At 46.7% G+C, this 16,801-nt stretch overlaps 1 protein-coding gene across 1 annotated transcript in view; it reads right to left on the bottom strand.

The window, feature by feature from the left end:
• The window catches only part of LOC122929220, a 51,239-nt gene extending 39,332 nt beyond the window's left edge, over window positions 1–11,907 (bottom strand). Inside the window, exon 1 of the mRNA XM_044282722.1 lies at window positions 11,868–11,907. Coding sequence (XP_044138657.1) covers window positions 11,868–11,877 — 10 coding nt within the window. The 5' untranslated portion in view covers window positions 11,878–11,907. The remainder of the gene's footprint in view (window positions 1–11,867) is intronic.
• Window positions 11,908–16,801: the final 4,894 nt, after the last annotated feature.

A 16,801-nucleotide genomic window follows, 5' to 3' on the forward strand; every position in this document is an offset into this window, starting at 1 on the left:
CGCTTGCTGTCCCACAGTATGTTGTTCCCAGCCGGCACTACTTCTCCAAGAGAGCCGTGCCTTCCCTGCACAACCAAGTATCCGATAAAATCAAGTGTGCACTGCGCAACGCCATCTGTGGCAAGGTCCACCTAACCACAGATACGTGGACCATAAGCACGGCCAGGGACGCTATATCTCCCTAACTGCACACTGGGTAAATGTAGTGGCAGCTGGGCCCCAGGCGGAGAGCTGTTTGGCGCACGTCCTTCCGCCGCCAAGGATCGCAGGGCAACATTCTTTGCCTCCTGTTGCCACCTCCTCCTTCTCGGCTTCCTCCTCCTCTTCTTCCACCTGCTCATCCAGTCAGCCACACACACCTTCACCACCAACTTCAGCACAGCCCGGGGTAAACGTCAGCAGGCCATTCTGAAACTCATATGTTTGGGGGACAGGCCCCACACCGCACAGGAGTTGTGGCGGGGTATTGAACAACAGACCGACGAGTGGTTGCTGCCGGTGAGCCTCAAGCCCGGCCTGGTGGTGTGCGATAATGGGCGAAATCTCGTTGCAGCTCTGGGACTAGCCAATTTGACGCACATCCCTTGCTTGGCGCATGTGCTGAATTTGGTGGTGCAGAAGTTCATTCACAACTACCCCGACATGTCAGAGCTGCTGCATAAAGTGCGGGCCGTCTGTTCGCGCTTCCGGCGTTCACATCCTGCTGCTGCTCGCCTGTCTGCGCTACAGCGTAACTTCGGCCTTCCCGCTCACCGCCTCATATGCGACGTGCCCACCAGGTGGAACTCCACCTTGCACATGCTGGACAGACTGTGCGAGCAGCAGCAGGCCATAGTGGAGTTTCAGCTGCAGCACGCACGGGTCAGTCGCACTACAGAACAGCACCACTTCACCACCAATGACTGGGCCTCCATGCGAGACCTGTGTGCCCTGTTGCGCTGTTTCGAGTACTCCACCAACATGGCCAGTGGCGATGACACCGTTATCAGCGTTACAATACCACTTCTATGTCTCCTTGAGAAAACACTTAGGGCGATGATGGAAGAGGAGGTGGCCCAGGAGGAGGAGGAGGAGGAGGAGGAAGAGGGGTCATTTTTAGCACTTTCAGGCCAGTCTCTTCGAAGTGACTCAGAGGGAGGTTTTTGGCAACAGCAGAGGCCAGGTACAAATGTGGCCAGCCAGGGCCCACTACTGGAGGACGAGGAGGACGAGGATGAGGAGGAGGTGGAGGAGGATGAGGATGAAGCATGGTCACAGCGGGGTGGCACCCAACGCAGCTCGGGTCCATCACTGGTGCGTGGCTGGGGGGAAAGGCAGGACGATGACGATACGCCTCCCACAGAGGACAGCTTGTCCTTATCCCTGGGCAGCCTGGCACACATGAGCGACTACATGCTGCAGTGCCTGCGCAACGACAGCAGAGTTGCCCACATTTTAACCTGTGCGGACTACTGGGTTGCCACCCTGCTGGATCCACGCTACAAAGACAATGTGCCCACCTTACTTCCTGCACTGGAGCGTGATAGGAAGATGCGCGAGTACAAGCGCACGTTGGTAGACGCGCTACTGAGAGCATTCCCAAATGTCACAGGGGAACAAGTGGAAGCCCAAGGCCAAGGCAGAGGAGGAGCAAGAGGTCGCCAAGGCAGCTGTGTCACGGCCAGCTCCTCTGAGGGCAGGGTTAGCATGGCAGAGATGTGGAAAACTTTTGTCAACACGCCACAGCTAACTGCACCACCACCTGATACGCAACGTGTTAGCAGGAGGCAACATTTCACTAACATGGTGGAACAGTACGTGTGCACACCCCTCCACGTACTGACTGATGGTTCGGCCCCATTCAACTTCTGGGTCTCTAAATTGTCCACGTGGCCAGAGCTAGCCTTTTATGCCTTGGAGGTGCTGGCCTGCCCGGCAGCCAGCGTTTTGTCTGAACGTGTATTCAGCACGGCAGGGGGCGTCATTACAGACAAACGCAGCCGCCTGTCTACAGCCAATGTGGACAAGCTGACGTTCATAAAAATGAACCAGGCATGGATCCCACAGGACCTGTCCGTCCCTTGTCCAGATTAGACATTAACTACCTCCCCATAACCATATATTATTGGACTCCAGGGCACTTCCTCATTCAATCCTATTTTTATTTTTATTTTACCATTATATTGCGAGGCTACCCAAAGTTGAATGAACCTCTCCTCTGCCTGTGTGCTAGGCCTAAATATATGCCAATGGACTGTTGCAGTGGTGGCTGACATGAAGCCTGATTCTCTGCTATGACATGCAGACTAATTCTCTGCTGACATGAAGCCAGATTGTCTGTTACGGGACCTCTCTCCTCTGCCTGGGTGCTGGGCCTAAATTTATGACAATGGACTGTTGCAGTGGTGGCTGACGTGAAGCCTGATTCTCTGCTATGACATGCAGACTGATTCTCTGCTGACATGAAGCCAGATTGTCTGTTACGGGACCTCTCTGCTCTGCCTGTGTGCTAGGCCTAAATATATGCCAATGGACTGTTGCAGTGGTGGGTGACGTGAAGCCTGATTCTCTGCTATGATATGAAGACTGATTCTCTGCTGACATGAAGCCAGATTCTCTGTTACGGGACCTCTCTCCTCTGCCTGTGTGTGTGCTGGGCCTAAATATATGCCAATGGACTGTTGCAGTGGTGGCTGACGTGAAGCCTCATTCTCTGCTATGACATGCAGACTGATTCTCTGCTGACATGAAGACAGATCCTCTGTTACGGGACCTCTCTCCTCTGCCTGTGTGCTAGGCCTAAATATATGCCAATGGACTGTTGCAGTGGTGGCTGACGTGAAGCCTCATTCTCTGCTATGACATGCAGACTAATTCTCTGCTGACATGAAGACAGATTCTCTGTTACGGGACCTCCCTCCTCTGCCTGGGTGCTGGGCCTAAATATATGCCAATGGACTGTTGCAGTGGTGGCTGACGTGAAGCCTCATTCTCTGCTATGACATGCAGACTGATTCTCTGCTGACATGAAGACAGATTCTCTGTTACGGGACCTCCCTCCTCTGCCTGGGTGCTGGGCCTAAATATATGCCAATGGACTGTTGCAGTGGTGGCTGACGTGAAGCCTCATTCTCTGCTATGACATGCAGACTAATTCTCTGCTGACATGAAGACAGATTCTCTGTTACGGGACCTCTCTCCTCTGCCTGGGTGCTGGGCCTAAATATATGCCAATGGACTGTTGCAGTGGTGGCTGACGTGAAGCCTCATTCTCTGCTATGACATGCAGACTGATTCTCTGCTGACATGAAGCCAGATTGTCTGTTACGGGACCTCTCTCCTCTGCCTGGGTGCTGGGTAGTGTTGAGCGCGAATATTCGAAAAGCAAATTTTTTTCGCGAATATCGCAACTTCGCGATTTCGCGAATATTTCGAATATAGTGCTATATATTCGTAAAAACGAATATTCGTTTTTTTGTTTCCCCCCCCCCCCCACAAAATTACAGTACACATATAATTGATTGTTTCCCAAAGGTCCAACAGCTCAGATCTTACTCACATTGCCTAGAAAGTGATTGAGGCGCGAATCTTCGTAAGGCGATTTTATTAGCGCACATGCGAATATCTACACTTGTCCCAGAACAGAGGCAAAGGGCTTTGCATTCATACATTAGTGATTGAATTGAGCTGCGAATCTTCGTAAGGCGATTTTATTAACGCAAATGCAAATATCTACACTTGTCCCCAGAACAGAGAGGCAAAGGCCTGTGCATTCATATAGTATAGCACCATATTCGCGAATACGTAGAACTTCGTAAAATTCGATTTACGAATATTCGTATTTTTTATTTTACTTTCCACCTTACAGATTACATTGATCTGTACTCTGTCAACTACTGTCATCACCCCCCACTGTATCTCGATTGATTCCCAAAAGTCTCACATTCCCTAGAAAGTGATTGAGGTGCGAATCTTCGTAAGGCGATTTTATTAGCGCACATGCGAATATCTACACTTGTCCCAGAACAGAGGCAAAGGGCATTGCATTCATACATTAGTGATTGAATTGAGTTGCGAATCTTCGTAAGGCGATTTCATTAGCGCACATGTGAATTTTGCATAGCATATGTATTATGCGATGCGAAAATTCGAATTATCGCATATGCGAAATAATAACGAATTTGAATAATCGCGAATATTTTACGAATATTCTTTCGAATATTTACAAAATTTCGCGAATTCGAATATGGGACATGCCGCTCAACACTAGTGCTGGGCCTAAATTTATGACAATGGACTGTTGCAGTGGTGGGTGACGTGAAGCCTGATTCTCTGCTATGACATGCAGACTGATTCTCTGCTGACATGAAGCCAGATTCTCTGTTACGGGACCTCTCTCCTCTGCCTGTGTGTGTGCTGGGCCTAAATATATGCCAATGGACTGTTGCAGTGGTGGCTGACGTGAAGCCTGATTCTCTGCTATGACATGCAGACTGATTCTCTGCTGACATGAAGCCAGATTCTCTGTTACGGGACCTCTCTGCTCTGCCTGGGTGCTGGGCCTAAATATATGCCAATGGACTGTTGCAGTGGTGGCTGACGTGAAGCCTCATTCTCTGCTATGACATGCAGACTAATTCTCTGCTGACATGAAGACAGATTCTCTGTTACGGGACCTCTCTCCTCTGCCTGGGTGCCGGGGCCTAAATATCTGAGAATGGACTGTTCCAGTGGTGGGTGACGGGATGCCAGATTCTCTGCTATGGAACCTCTCTCCAATTGATTTTGGTTAATTTTTATTTATTTAATTTTTATTTTAATTCATTTCCCTATCCACATTTGTTTGCAGGGGATTTACCTACATGTTGCTGCCTTTTGCAGCCCTCTAGCTCTTTCCTGGGCTGTTTTACAGCCTTTTTAGTGCCGAAAAGTTCGGGTCCCCATTGACTTCAATGGGGTTCGGGTTCGGGACGAAGTTCGGATCGGGTTCGGATCCCGAACCCGAACATTTCCGGGATGTTCGGCCGAACTTCTCGAACCCGAACATCCAGGTGTTCGCTCAACTCTAGCCACAATGTCAGGTTTCCTGATGCAGTTTTGGAAGACAGAATCCGGAGTGGATCAGAAAAGAGAAAGTATAGAGGACAGATAGGACTTTTCCCTCTTCTTGGATTCACTCCTGGTTTTGGCTTACAAAACTGCATGCAGAAACCTGACTGTGTAGCCGCACCCTAATAAGTAGCAAGTTAGGCTGTGTCCTTAACTCCCCTTGCAGACGAGCGTGTCCGGATTCGGTCCGTATGCATTGCGTCTGCGATCAGGGAAAATCGTGCGAGTAGAAACGCAATTGAAGTCAGTTTTGACTGTGATTGCGTTCCGATGTTTAGTTTTTATTACCGGGGTGCAATGCGTTTTGCACGCGCGTGATAAAAAAAACCTGACTGTGATACCCAGACCGAACCTTCACTGAAGTTCGGGTTAGGTGTTCTGTATATTTTATTATTTTCCCTTATAACATGCTTAGACAAAATGTGGCTTTAGGGGTTAAAATATAAATAAAAATGAACTCATCCTGTCGTTTGCGCGGGCGGCATCTTCTTTCAGGACCTGCCAAAGGACCTTTGATGGCGTAATCGGTGACGTCAGCCCAGGTCCTGCTGAATGAAGATAGAAATCTTCTTACGTCATCAAAAGGTCCTTTGGCAGGTCCTGAAAGAAGAAGAAAGAAGATGATGCCGGCTGCGCGATCAACAGGGTGAGGGGAGTTCATTTTTTATTTATTTAACCCCTAAAGCCACATTTTACTAAGCATTTTGTATTTTAGGAATGCTTTTATTTTCCATTATAATCATGTTATAAGGGAAAATAATACAGTAAATTGACTTTTATAAATTTACTTACTTCATCTTCTAGCAACCATGAGTGAAAATCGCACCGCATCCGCGCTTGCTTGCAGATGCTTGCGATTTTCACGCAGCCCCCTTCATTTCTATAGGGCCTGCTTTGCGTTAAAAACGCTGAATATAGAACATGCTGCGATTTTCATGCAACGCAGAACTGATGCGTGAAAATCAACGCCCATCTGAACAGCCCCATTGAAGTCAACGGGTCCGGATTCAGTGCGGGTGCAATGCGTTCACCTTACACATTGCACCCACACAGAATTCTCGCCCGTGTGAAAAGGGGCCTAAGGAGTTAACTTGTAAAGATTAATAGGATGGGATTGGCGGCAGATTCAAAGAAATAGCACAAAACTGAGTGTACATAATGAAAAACAGCAAAGGAAAGCAAAAATCGCAAAATCCCCAACGTTACAGCTAGAGATGAGCGAATTTCATATTTTGAACTTCGTTTGTTGGATAAAGGTGAATTGCGTCATGGATTCCGTTACCACGGGCCATAACATAATTCCATGACGGAATTCATAACGCAATGCCTTTAAAGGCATTCCGTTATTCATTCCGTCATAATAGAAGTCTATGGGCTGCAAAACGGACCCGTCCCGTTTCAGTTATGCGGGAGAGGACCCTTCTGCATAACGGAAACGGGACAGATCAATTTTTCAGCCCATAGACTTCTATTATGACGGAATGAATAACGGAATGCCTTTAAAGGCATTCCGTTATGCATTCTGTCATGGAATTGCGTTATGGTCCGTAGTAACGTAATCCATAACGCAATTCACCTTTAACCAACAAATGAAGTGTGAAGGAATTTCATAACATGAAATTAGCTCATCTCTAGTTACAGCAATCACAAGAAGAATGCAGATAAGTGACAGCCCATTGGCAATAGATTTGGGCAGTTCCTCAAAATCTTTAGCCAAATTAACCCCTTTTAAATCACATTTTTGACCTTTTTTCACACTTCAAAACAACAACTTTTTATTCCTGCTTTAATATAGTGGTATCAGGGCTTGTTTTTTGCAGGGCAAGTTGTATTTTTTTTATGGTATATTTATTTGAACACTTCCATAGATTTTTTGCCGTTTAAAAATAACAAGCTAAAGAGTGACTCTGCCACTACCTCACCCTCTCACCCCACTCACACATAGATCCTGCCTCCCCACTCAAACACATTCACAGGTTCCACCTCCCCCTCATTCACAAACACACAAATCCCGCCTCCCCCTCATTCACAAACACACAAATCCCGCCTCCCCCTCATTCACAAACACACAAATCCCGCCTCCCCCTCATTCACAAACACACAAATCCCGCCTCCCCCTCATACACACGCAGATCCTGTAGTACCCCAGAGTGGCCACTACCATTCCTACACCCTGCTACTGTCTTTAATGGCTAGCAGAGAATGTCAGCTGTGTATTTATTCCCAGGTCCTCTTATACTGTGCATTAATAACATTGCTATGTACTGTAACTTTTACTGTAATTCATGTTCTATGCCTGTTTCATCAGCAGGTGGCAGTGTATTTGGCGGAGATAGATCTTTAGATAGAATGGAACTTACAATTCAATTTTCCCTCCTGTTGGGAAGTAGTGGGCTAGTCCTGCTTCCTACCAAGGGACGTGTTGCAGGAAGCTACAGTCTAGATTTGATAATGGAGCTGGAAAGACACAAGAGATGGTACAGTGAGGTTCCCCCCCCCCCCCCCCCACAGCAGGAGTCTCTAAAGGGAAGGAGCTCATAGAGCATCCTGACTGCTTACAGTATACAGAGTATTATGAGGGGATCAACAGCCAAAAGTCACCCCGCTCAAAAGGTACTAGAACTGTCAGAAAGTCCAGTTACCAGACTAAAGCCAGAGTCTAGCACAGCAGAGAAAGATTAAAGCAAGGTATCCAAGTTTGCCTGCCAGTTTACCCCAAAACTTGCTGGAGCCAGAAATGTTTTAATATTGTCTGGATACAAGTTTATTCAAGTAAAGCTGTTGAACTTTACCAAGTCTGGACTCTTACTCCATCTATCACCTCCCTCTTTATTGCTACTGAGCCTAACCCTGGGGAGCAAAGTTATCCAGGTAGGAGCACAGTGACACACACAGAACTAATAAGGCCACATCACCATTAGGCATTGCTAAAAACCTGGGACAAGATCGAGCTAGAGGACAGCACATTGCACATCCCACCTCTCCACTCACACATACACCCGCAGATTCCACCTCCCTGCTCACACACTTATACACAGCTCCCGCCTCCTTTCCCATACATAGATCCCGCCTCCCCACTCACACACCTCCTGCCTCCCTGCTCAAATACACACACAGATCCCACCTCCTCAATCACACATAGATACCCCCCGTTCCACAAACAGATCCTCGGCACCTCTCCCAGACACACACAGATCCCCCCGTCCCACTCAAATACAGATACCTCTGTCCAACTCATACAACACATTAGCTGATAGCTGAAGGTCCCAGCAATTGGTCACTTTTTGATCTGTTTATTGACAAGGGACCCTTGGATGCAGCTATTTAGTGTCCATTTATTCCTATATTCTAAAAGCCAAAAATCCATCAACACAACCGCATAAGGGATTGCTTTTTGTGGCATACGTTGAATTTTCTTAGAACACTATTTTCATGTACATACAGTATAATGGCCCAGATTTACTAATGCGAGTGCACCTAGACCGTGTCATTAATTTAGCTCAAGTTGATGCAAATTAAGCCATTTGGAGCATCTACTTTTGGGAAAAACTTCTGCACCTAACTCGACAAGGAGGCAGGGCCTAGTGAGACAGTGGGTCAGTGGGTCTGGCCTAAAGCCACAGTCACACGACAATGAAAAATGGCTGTGTGATGGCCATTTTTGTAACAGCGTCACACGGCCTTTTTCAGAACCAGTTGAAGTCAGTGGGGCTATACACATGGCAAGTGAATAATGGCCATCAAAAAACAGGGCATCTCCTATTTTTGCCAGTGTTCACAGTCAGATGGACCTCAATGAAATCAATGAGCCTGGTTTTAGTGGCCCTTTAGACAGGAGTGTATCCCATCTAATGATCGTTAAAAACAATTACACTATATAAAAAATAAAATTGGCCTTTTAGTGGTTAAAATAAAAATAAATAAATAAAATAAACACATCATCTTCTTACACGTGATGGAACACTGGCTCCACACTGGAGGCAGCAGGACCTGATGTTCCAAACCCTGTGACATCGTATCATCAGGTCCTGCTGCCTCTAGTCCGGTGCAAGTGGATGAGGAGAATATTTTTTCAAATGATCTGTCAGCGCTACTGGGGGTTGGGGGACCATTTTATTTATTCTGGGACATTATAGGGGGCAATGGAATGCCCAGGGGGGCACTATGCATGGGCGTTATATATACTGAGGGCACTGCAGGGGTTGGGTTTAATTTTTATTTATTTTTTAATCACATTTATATAATTTCTTTCTGTGTTTTATTACTTTTGCACTATAAAAACTTTGTTTTTGAGTCTTCATATTACGAGAACCATAATTAATTGCATTCTGAGGATACGTCTTTTTTTTACATTGTTCACGGTGTGCAGAAAATAACTTCATTAAAGGGGATGTCTGATGCCAAACTAATTGACTTCGATCCGAATTTCACAAATGGTTCAATTTGCCGCATAGCCGAATTTCTTAGCGCTTTTTGGTAATTAATTTAATACTCCTGAAATGGAGGTAAAAAAAACCAAACAAAAAAAACCAAACAAACAAATACATACTCGCCTTATCCATTTGCTCGCAAATGGATGAGTATGTATTTTTATTTTTTTTAACCTGATGATTAACCCCTGAAAGGCCTCAATTGTAGCATCAAATGCCGCGATCAGCGATGAACGTGGCTTCTGAGGGGTTCAGTGACGGGATCACGCAGCTCCCCGTCATCGCGCCCACTACATACAAAGGAATGCGCTTTGTGACTAAGCCATGTCACAAATCAAATTTCTTTGTGAAATTCGGCGAAGCTGCCAAATTAAATGTTTCATAATTTCGCTCATAACTACTGATGACCTATCCTAAGGATAGGTCACCAGCATCTGATCGGTGGGGATCCAATGTGCGGCGTCCCCACTTATCAGCTGTTTGAATAGTCCACAGCACTCCGGTGAATGCTGTGGCCTCCTGGCAACTTACCAAGCACAGCACCATCTATTGGCTGTGCTTAGTATTGAAGCTCAGCCCCTATTACTTTAAAGGGGTTGTTCGCTTTTTAGTATTGATGACCTGTCCTCAGGAGAGGTTATCAATATTAGATCAGTGAGGGTATGGCTCTCAGCACCCCCACCCATCAGCTGTAAGAGAATGAGTGCTCGTATAAGCGCTGCCTTCTCTGCTCTGTTTACCTAGTCGCCATAGGAGTTGCAGTGGTGAGAAGGTGTAATTACAAGTATGGTGTTCCCTTTCTCTTCTATGGGACACCTCCTTCCTAACAAACAGAGCCATCCCATAGAAATGAATAGGGACGCCATACTTGTAATTACACCTGCTCACCACAGCAATTCCTATGGCGACTAGGTAAACAGAGCAGAGAAGGCGGCGCTTGTACAAGCACAGCCATCCCATAAAGCTGATTGGCGAGGGGGCTGGGAGTTGGACCCCCACCAATCTGATATTTATGACCCATCAGAGCTTCACTTAGAGCTTCACTTAGACCATGTGACCGATGAACGTGGCGTTGTATTTATTATTCAAGTCTTATTTAGCGCCACAAGGCGGCTCGATCGTATGATCTCTTTGTATTGTTGTTTTCAGTATAGAGCCTAATAGGCCCGCACAAATGGCAGATCCCACCTGGTCCTGTCAATCAATAAGGAGAGGGAGGGGCTGGCTGAGGAAGCAGGAGAAGCAAGGGTGCACAGAGTGGCTTGGACCCGCCCTCAGTGCACTTAACTGCTCATTTGCATGTGGACTTAAAGCACTTTTTCTCCCAAATGAAACAACGGATTAGTAAGTGAAAGTTATTGTTACGTTCAGCGGAGATAAACCAGGCACAATGTCTTGTAAATGTGAATTTCCTGGTGACAGACCTCTTTAATGAAAGTCACATTAAAGGGGTTGTCTCACTTTAGCAAACTGCATTTATCATGTAGACAAAGTTAAAAGGGGGTTATCCGGGAATTAATATTGATCAATATCAGATTGGCGGGGGTCCGACACCCGGGACCCCCGCATAAAAGCTTTTAGAAGGGGCCTGATGCTTCTTGAGCACTGCGGCCTCTTCATAGACCATGTGACATCACCGTACATCAGTCTCATGACCTAGTTGCAGTATAGCACCAGTCAAGTCAATGGGTTTGAGCTGTAATACCATGCACTGCCACTATACGATGGGCAACGCTGTGCTTGGTAAGTGCCTGGAAGGCCATCACGCTTGTCCCAGCGAGTGCCGCTGCTTCCTGAAACAGCTGATCGATGGGGCGCCAGGACTCGGACCCCCGACAATGAGATAACAGGATAGGTCATCATCACTATTATTTCCTGGATAAACCCTTTTACAGAAGGCCCTTACTAATGTATTGCGATTGTCCATATTGCCTTCTTTGCTGAATGGATTTAGTTTTCCATCACATTATACACGGCTCATATCCAGGGGTTACGACCACCCTGCCGCCAGGACAGGAGCTGCTGCACATGTGTGCCTACAGTATATGCACTACCACAGTCCCGGCTATCAGAAAAGCCTGTGCCTTTTCCTATAATGTGCACGCACGACCACGGCTGCTGGATTGCTCGGTGGTCATAACCATGGAAATGAGCAGTGTGTAATGTGACTGGAAAAATGAATCCAGCCAACAAAGGAGGCAATACGGACAATCATAATGCATTAGTAAGTGCCTGGCATTCACTTTGTCTACATGATAAATACAACTTACTGAAGTGAGACAATCCCTTTAACATCTTGGTTAAGGCATGATACAAAAAAAAAAAAAAGACATCATGAAGGCTACTTACCTGAAGTCATGGCCTCTTGTCAGCATTCAGCAAGTTCTACCTATAAAATAAATGTATGCAGTTTAGAGCGATGTGTAAGTGTAACACCCCAGAGTGGTGTTACCACGCCTGCACCCTGCTACGGTCTTTAACCGCTACAGGACCGCCGTACGCAGGATTGCGTCCTGCCGGCGGCCCTGCTCTTCTGGGTGGACGCATATACGCGTCCTCCCGCGAGAGCCGAGATTTCCTGTGAACGCGCGCACACAGGCGCGCGCGCTCACAGGAACGGAAGGTAAGCGAGAGGATCTCCAGCCTGTCAGCGGCGATCGCTCGCTGGCAGGCTGGAGATGTGATTTTTTTAACCCCTAACAGGTATATTAGACGCTGTTTTGATAACAGCGTCTAATATACCTGCTACCTGGTCCTCTGGGGGTCCCTTTTGTTTGGATCGACCACCAGAGGACTCAGGCAGCTCACTAAAGTAGCACCAAACACCACTACACTACACCCCCCCCCTGTCACTTATTAACCCTTTGTGAACCACTGATCACCCCATATAGACTCCCTGATCACCCCCCTGTAAGGCTCCATTCAGACGTCCGTATGATTTTTACGGATCCACGGATACATGGATCGGATCCGCAAAACGCATACGGACGTCTGAATGGAGCCTTACAGGGGGGTGATCAATGACAAGGGCGTGATCACCCATATAGACTTCCTGATCACTTCCCTGTCATTGATCACCCCCTGTCATTGATCACCCCCCTGTAAGGCTCCATTCAGACGTCCGCATGATTTTTACGGATCCATGGATACATGGATCGGATACGCAAAACACATGCGGACGTCTGAATGGAGCCTAACAGGGGGGTGATCAATGACAAGGGGGTGATCACCCATATACACTCCCTGATCACCCCCTGTCATTGATCACCCCCTGTAAGGCTCCATTCAGACGTCCGCATGATTTTTACGGATCCATGGATACATGGATCGGATCCGCAAAACACATGCGGACGTCTGAATGGAGCCTTACAGGGGGGTGATCAATGACAGGGGATGATCACCCATATACACTCCCTGATCACCCCCTGTCATTGATCACCCCCCTGTAAGGCTCCATTCAGACGTCCGCATGAGTTTTGCGGATCCGATCCGTGGATCCGTAAAAATCATATGGACGTCTGAATGGAGCCTTACCAGGGGGGTGATCAATGACAGGGGGGTGATCAGGGAGTCTATATGGGTGATCACCCCCATGTCATTGATCACCCCCCTGTCATGGATCACCCCCCCTGTAAGGCTCCATTCAGACATTTTTTTGGCCCAAGTTAGCGGAAATATATATATATATTTTTTTGTTTGTTTTTTCTTACTAAGTCTCACATTCCACTAACTTGTGTCAAAAAATAAAATCTCACATGAACTCGCCATACCCCTCACGGAATCCAAATGCGTAAATTTTTTTTGACATTTATATTCCAGACTTCTTCTTACGCTTTAGGGCCCCTAAAAAGCAGTATAAATACCCCACATGTGACCCCATTTCGGAAAGAATTCGCTGAGGGGCATATTGAGTCCATGAAATATAGAAATTTTTGTCCTAAGTTAGCGGAAAGTGAGACTTTGTGAGAAAAAAAACAAAAAAAATCAATTTCCGCTAACTTATGCAAAAAAAAAATATTCTATGAACTCGCCATGCCCCTCATTGAATACCTTGGGGTGTCTTCTTTCCAAAGTGGGGTCACATGTGGGGTATTTATACTGCCCTGGCTTTTTAGGGGCCCTAAAGCGTGAGAAGAAGTCTGGGATCCAAATGTCAAAAAATGCCCTCCTAAAAGGAATTTGGGTTGCTTTGCGCATCTAGGCTGCAAAAAAGTGTCACACATCTGGTAACGCCGTACTCAGGAGAAGTTGGGGAATGCGTTTTGGGGTGTCATTTTACATATACCCATGCTGGGTGAGAGAAATATCTTGGCAAATGCCAACTTTGTATACAAAAATTGGAAAAGTTGTCTTTTGCCAAGATATTTCTCTCACCCAGCATGGTTATATGTAAAATGACACCCCAAAACACATTCCCCAACTTCTTCTGAGTACGGCGATACCAGATGTGTGACACTTTTTTTGCAGCCAAGGTGGGCAAAGGGGCACATATTCCAAAGTGCATCTTTCGGATTTCGCAGGCCATTTTTTACACATTTTGATTGCAAAGTTCTTCTCACACATTTGGGCCCCTAAATTGCCAGGGCAGTATAACTACCCCACAAGTGACCCCATTTTGGAAAGAAGACACCCCAATGTATTCCGTGAGGGGCATGGCGAGTTCCTAGAATTTTTTATTTTTTGTCGCAAGTTAGTGGAATATGAGACTTTGTAAGAAAAATAAAAAAATAAATCAGCATTTTCCGCTAACTTGTGACAAAAAATAAAAAGTTCTATGAACTCACTATGCCCATCAGCGAATACCTTAGGGTGTCTACTTTCCGAAATGGGGTCATTTGTGGGGTTTTTCTACTGTTGGGCATTGTAGAACCTCAGGAAACATGACAGGTGCTCAGAAAGTCAGAGCTGCTTCAAAAAGCGGAAATTCACATTTTTGTACCATAGTTTGTAAACGCTATAACTTTTACCCAAACCATTTTTTTTTTTTGCCCAAACATTTTTTTTTTTTATCAAAGACATGTAGAACAATAAATTTAAGTCTTCCCTAGACAGGGGAAGAGTGTGCAGGGCACGTCTCTGCTTGACGTGCCCATGCCAGCTGGAGCACCTTAAGCTCTGCTGGTCATGGAGGCCAAAGTTTAAAGCCTCAGGAGCCAGGAGGAAAGTTCCCTGGCATAACTACAGAGCAGAGGTGCAGCATACAGCAGAAGCTGAGTTATACAGCCAGCCTGTCAGTACAGCATATTCAGAGAGAAACAGAGATATAACAGAGTGGAGTTTGCCTGCCAGTTTCATGCTAAAGCCTGCTGTGACCAAGACAAAGCCTTTAAACCGTTTTGGACAACGTTTATTCAAAGTAAAGCTGCCATTGAACTCCATCTCAAGGTCTGGTCTCCAGTTATTCTTTTATCCCTCAATTATTCCCCCTATTTATTGCTTCGGAGCCAAAGCCTGGAGTCCAGCCATATCCAGGTAGGAGCACCGTGACACACAAAGAGATATTTTAGGCCGCACTGTACCTCTGAGCATTCCTACACCTGGAACACGATATATAGAGGGCCCTGGGGAGAGGCCACCCGTTGCATAAGATCCATAAACATCTCAGACACAGTACATGTATCACAGAGAACAAGAGCACCGCATCCTCCTCATTGTTTACCAGGCACAGCACCATACATCTGGTTGTGGCTGTGCCCGATACTACAGTAGCGGTGTGCTTGGGTAAATCAGGGCCGGCGCTTCCATTAAGGCAAGGGGGGCTGTAACGGACCGTTTCAGCAGACAAGGGGTTAAAATCCGTTTAGGCGATATGCCCCTTTCTGAGAGACAGGCACAGCTACTGCAGAACACCAACCTCCCGAACTGGATACAAAATAGCACTCCAAACTGGAACCTCACAAATAGCTGTCAGCAGACGAACAGGAAAAGCGTATCAGTCAGCTTACACTCCTGGCAATCAGTCTCCAACAGCATACAGGGGATCCCCCTAATAACGAGACAAGGCTCCGTGTTGAGGGTTAAGCAGTGCTCTGATGTGCTGGCACACCCAGCCTGTTTTTTTTTACAGTTTTGCAAATACAGAACAGATACAACACATCCCCACAATGCATCATGGTTTCCTCCTCTCTGTCCCAGAGACAACCGAAGGCAATCCAATTATCTCTCAGGACAAAGGGAGATCACCAATACACATGTGGAGACAACAGGACAGACATCACCATTTAAACACACAATGGGACAATAGAAACACACCCACACAAAATCCTCCCCTCTGCCGATGATGATTATTGAACACAAGGGCGAATATAATTATCAAAGGCAGAGAAATACAGTTTTATAAAACATATCACAGGAACCCCAAAACATGCAATAACCCCATAACCAATATATCCTCAGAACCGGGGGATCTGGGTGAACCACATGTCCAAAATTCACCCACACCCGTTCAGTAGTTTGGAAGATACAGTTACACTGAAAATATACAAGTTCTACCGAAAATAGTCACTAATAAATGTGTCCCCTGTTTGGTAGATTCAAACTACTGAATGATGTCTCTGTGCACCAAATACAGGCAAGATAGCACCGTGTTGAAAAGTCAGAACAGTGTCTGTGAGCTAAAATGGCCGCTATCTATTGTTCTCACCATGTGCTTCATCCAAGCAAGTAAGGCAAAGGATGCAATCCAGGGACAGAGGGCTCTGTCCCAAGTGCCTTAAGACCCAATAACTTAAGGGACCATAATCCCAGGGCAGGAGGCTGGTAAACAGCCCCCTCTAAAACACCGTGGCGAGGTTGGTTTCGCCACAGGGGCAATTGCCCCATGGCCCTCAAGTCCTCAGGGGCAACTAACTATATTTTTGTGGGCCCCGTGGCGGCAAGTGGGGGCAGCGCCGGCAGGACAGTAACACAGGTAGATGAGCGCTTCCATTGTGGAAGCACTCATCTCCATAGTCATCTGTATCGCTGTCCTCAGGTCAGCGATACAGATGGCTGTGCTGTGGGGCAGGGAGGGAGAGGAGTGTCCCTTCCCTGTTTCTCTGCTAGGCTGCCGGCACTAGGCAGAAGAGGCCTGCATCGCATCTCTGACATGGAGGTAAGTATAAGTGCTTTATTTTATTTTTTTATATGTGTACAATACTGGCAGCTACTGATATGAGGGGGTCTCTGGCTACTGGCACATGATATGAGGGGGTCTCTGGCTACTGGCACATGATATGAGGGGGTCTCTGGCTACTGGCACATGATATGAGGGGGTCTCTGGCTACTGGCACATGATATGAGGG

Source organism: Bufo gargarizans, chromosome 2 (assembly GCF_014858855.1).
Source record: "Bufo gargarizans isolate SCDJY-AF-19 chromosome 2, ASM1485885v1, whole genome shotgun sequence".
Classification (NCBI taxonomy): domain Eukaryota; kingdom Metazoa; phylum Chordata; class Amphibia; order Anura; family Bufonidae; genus Bufo; species Bufo gargarizans.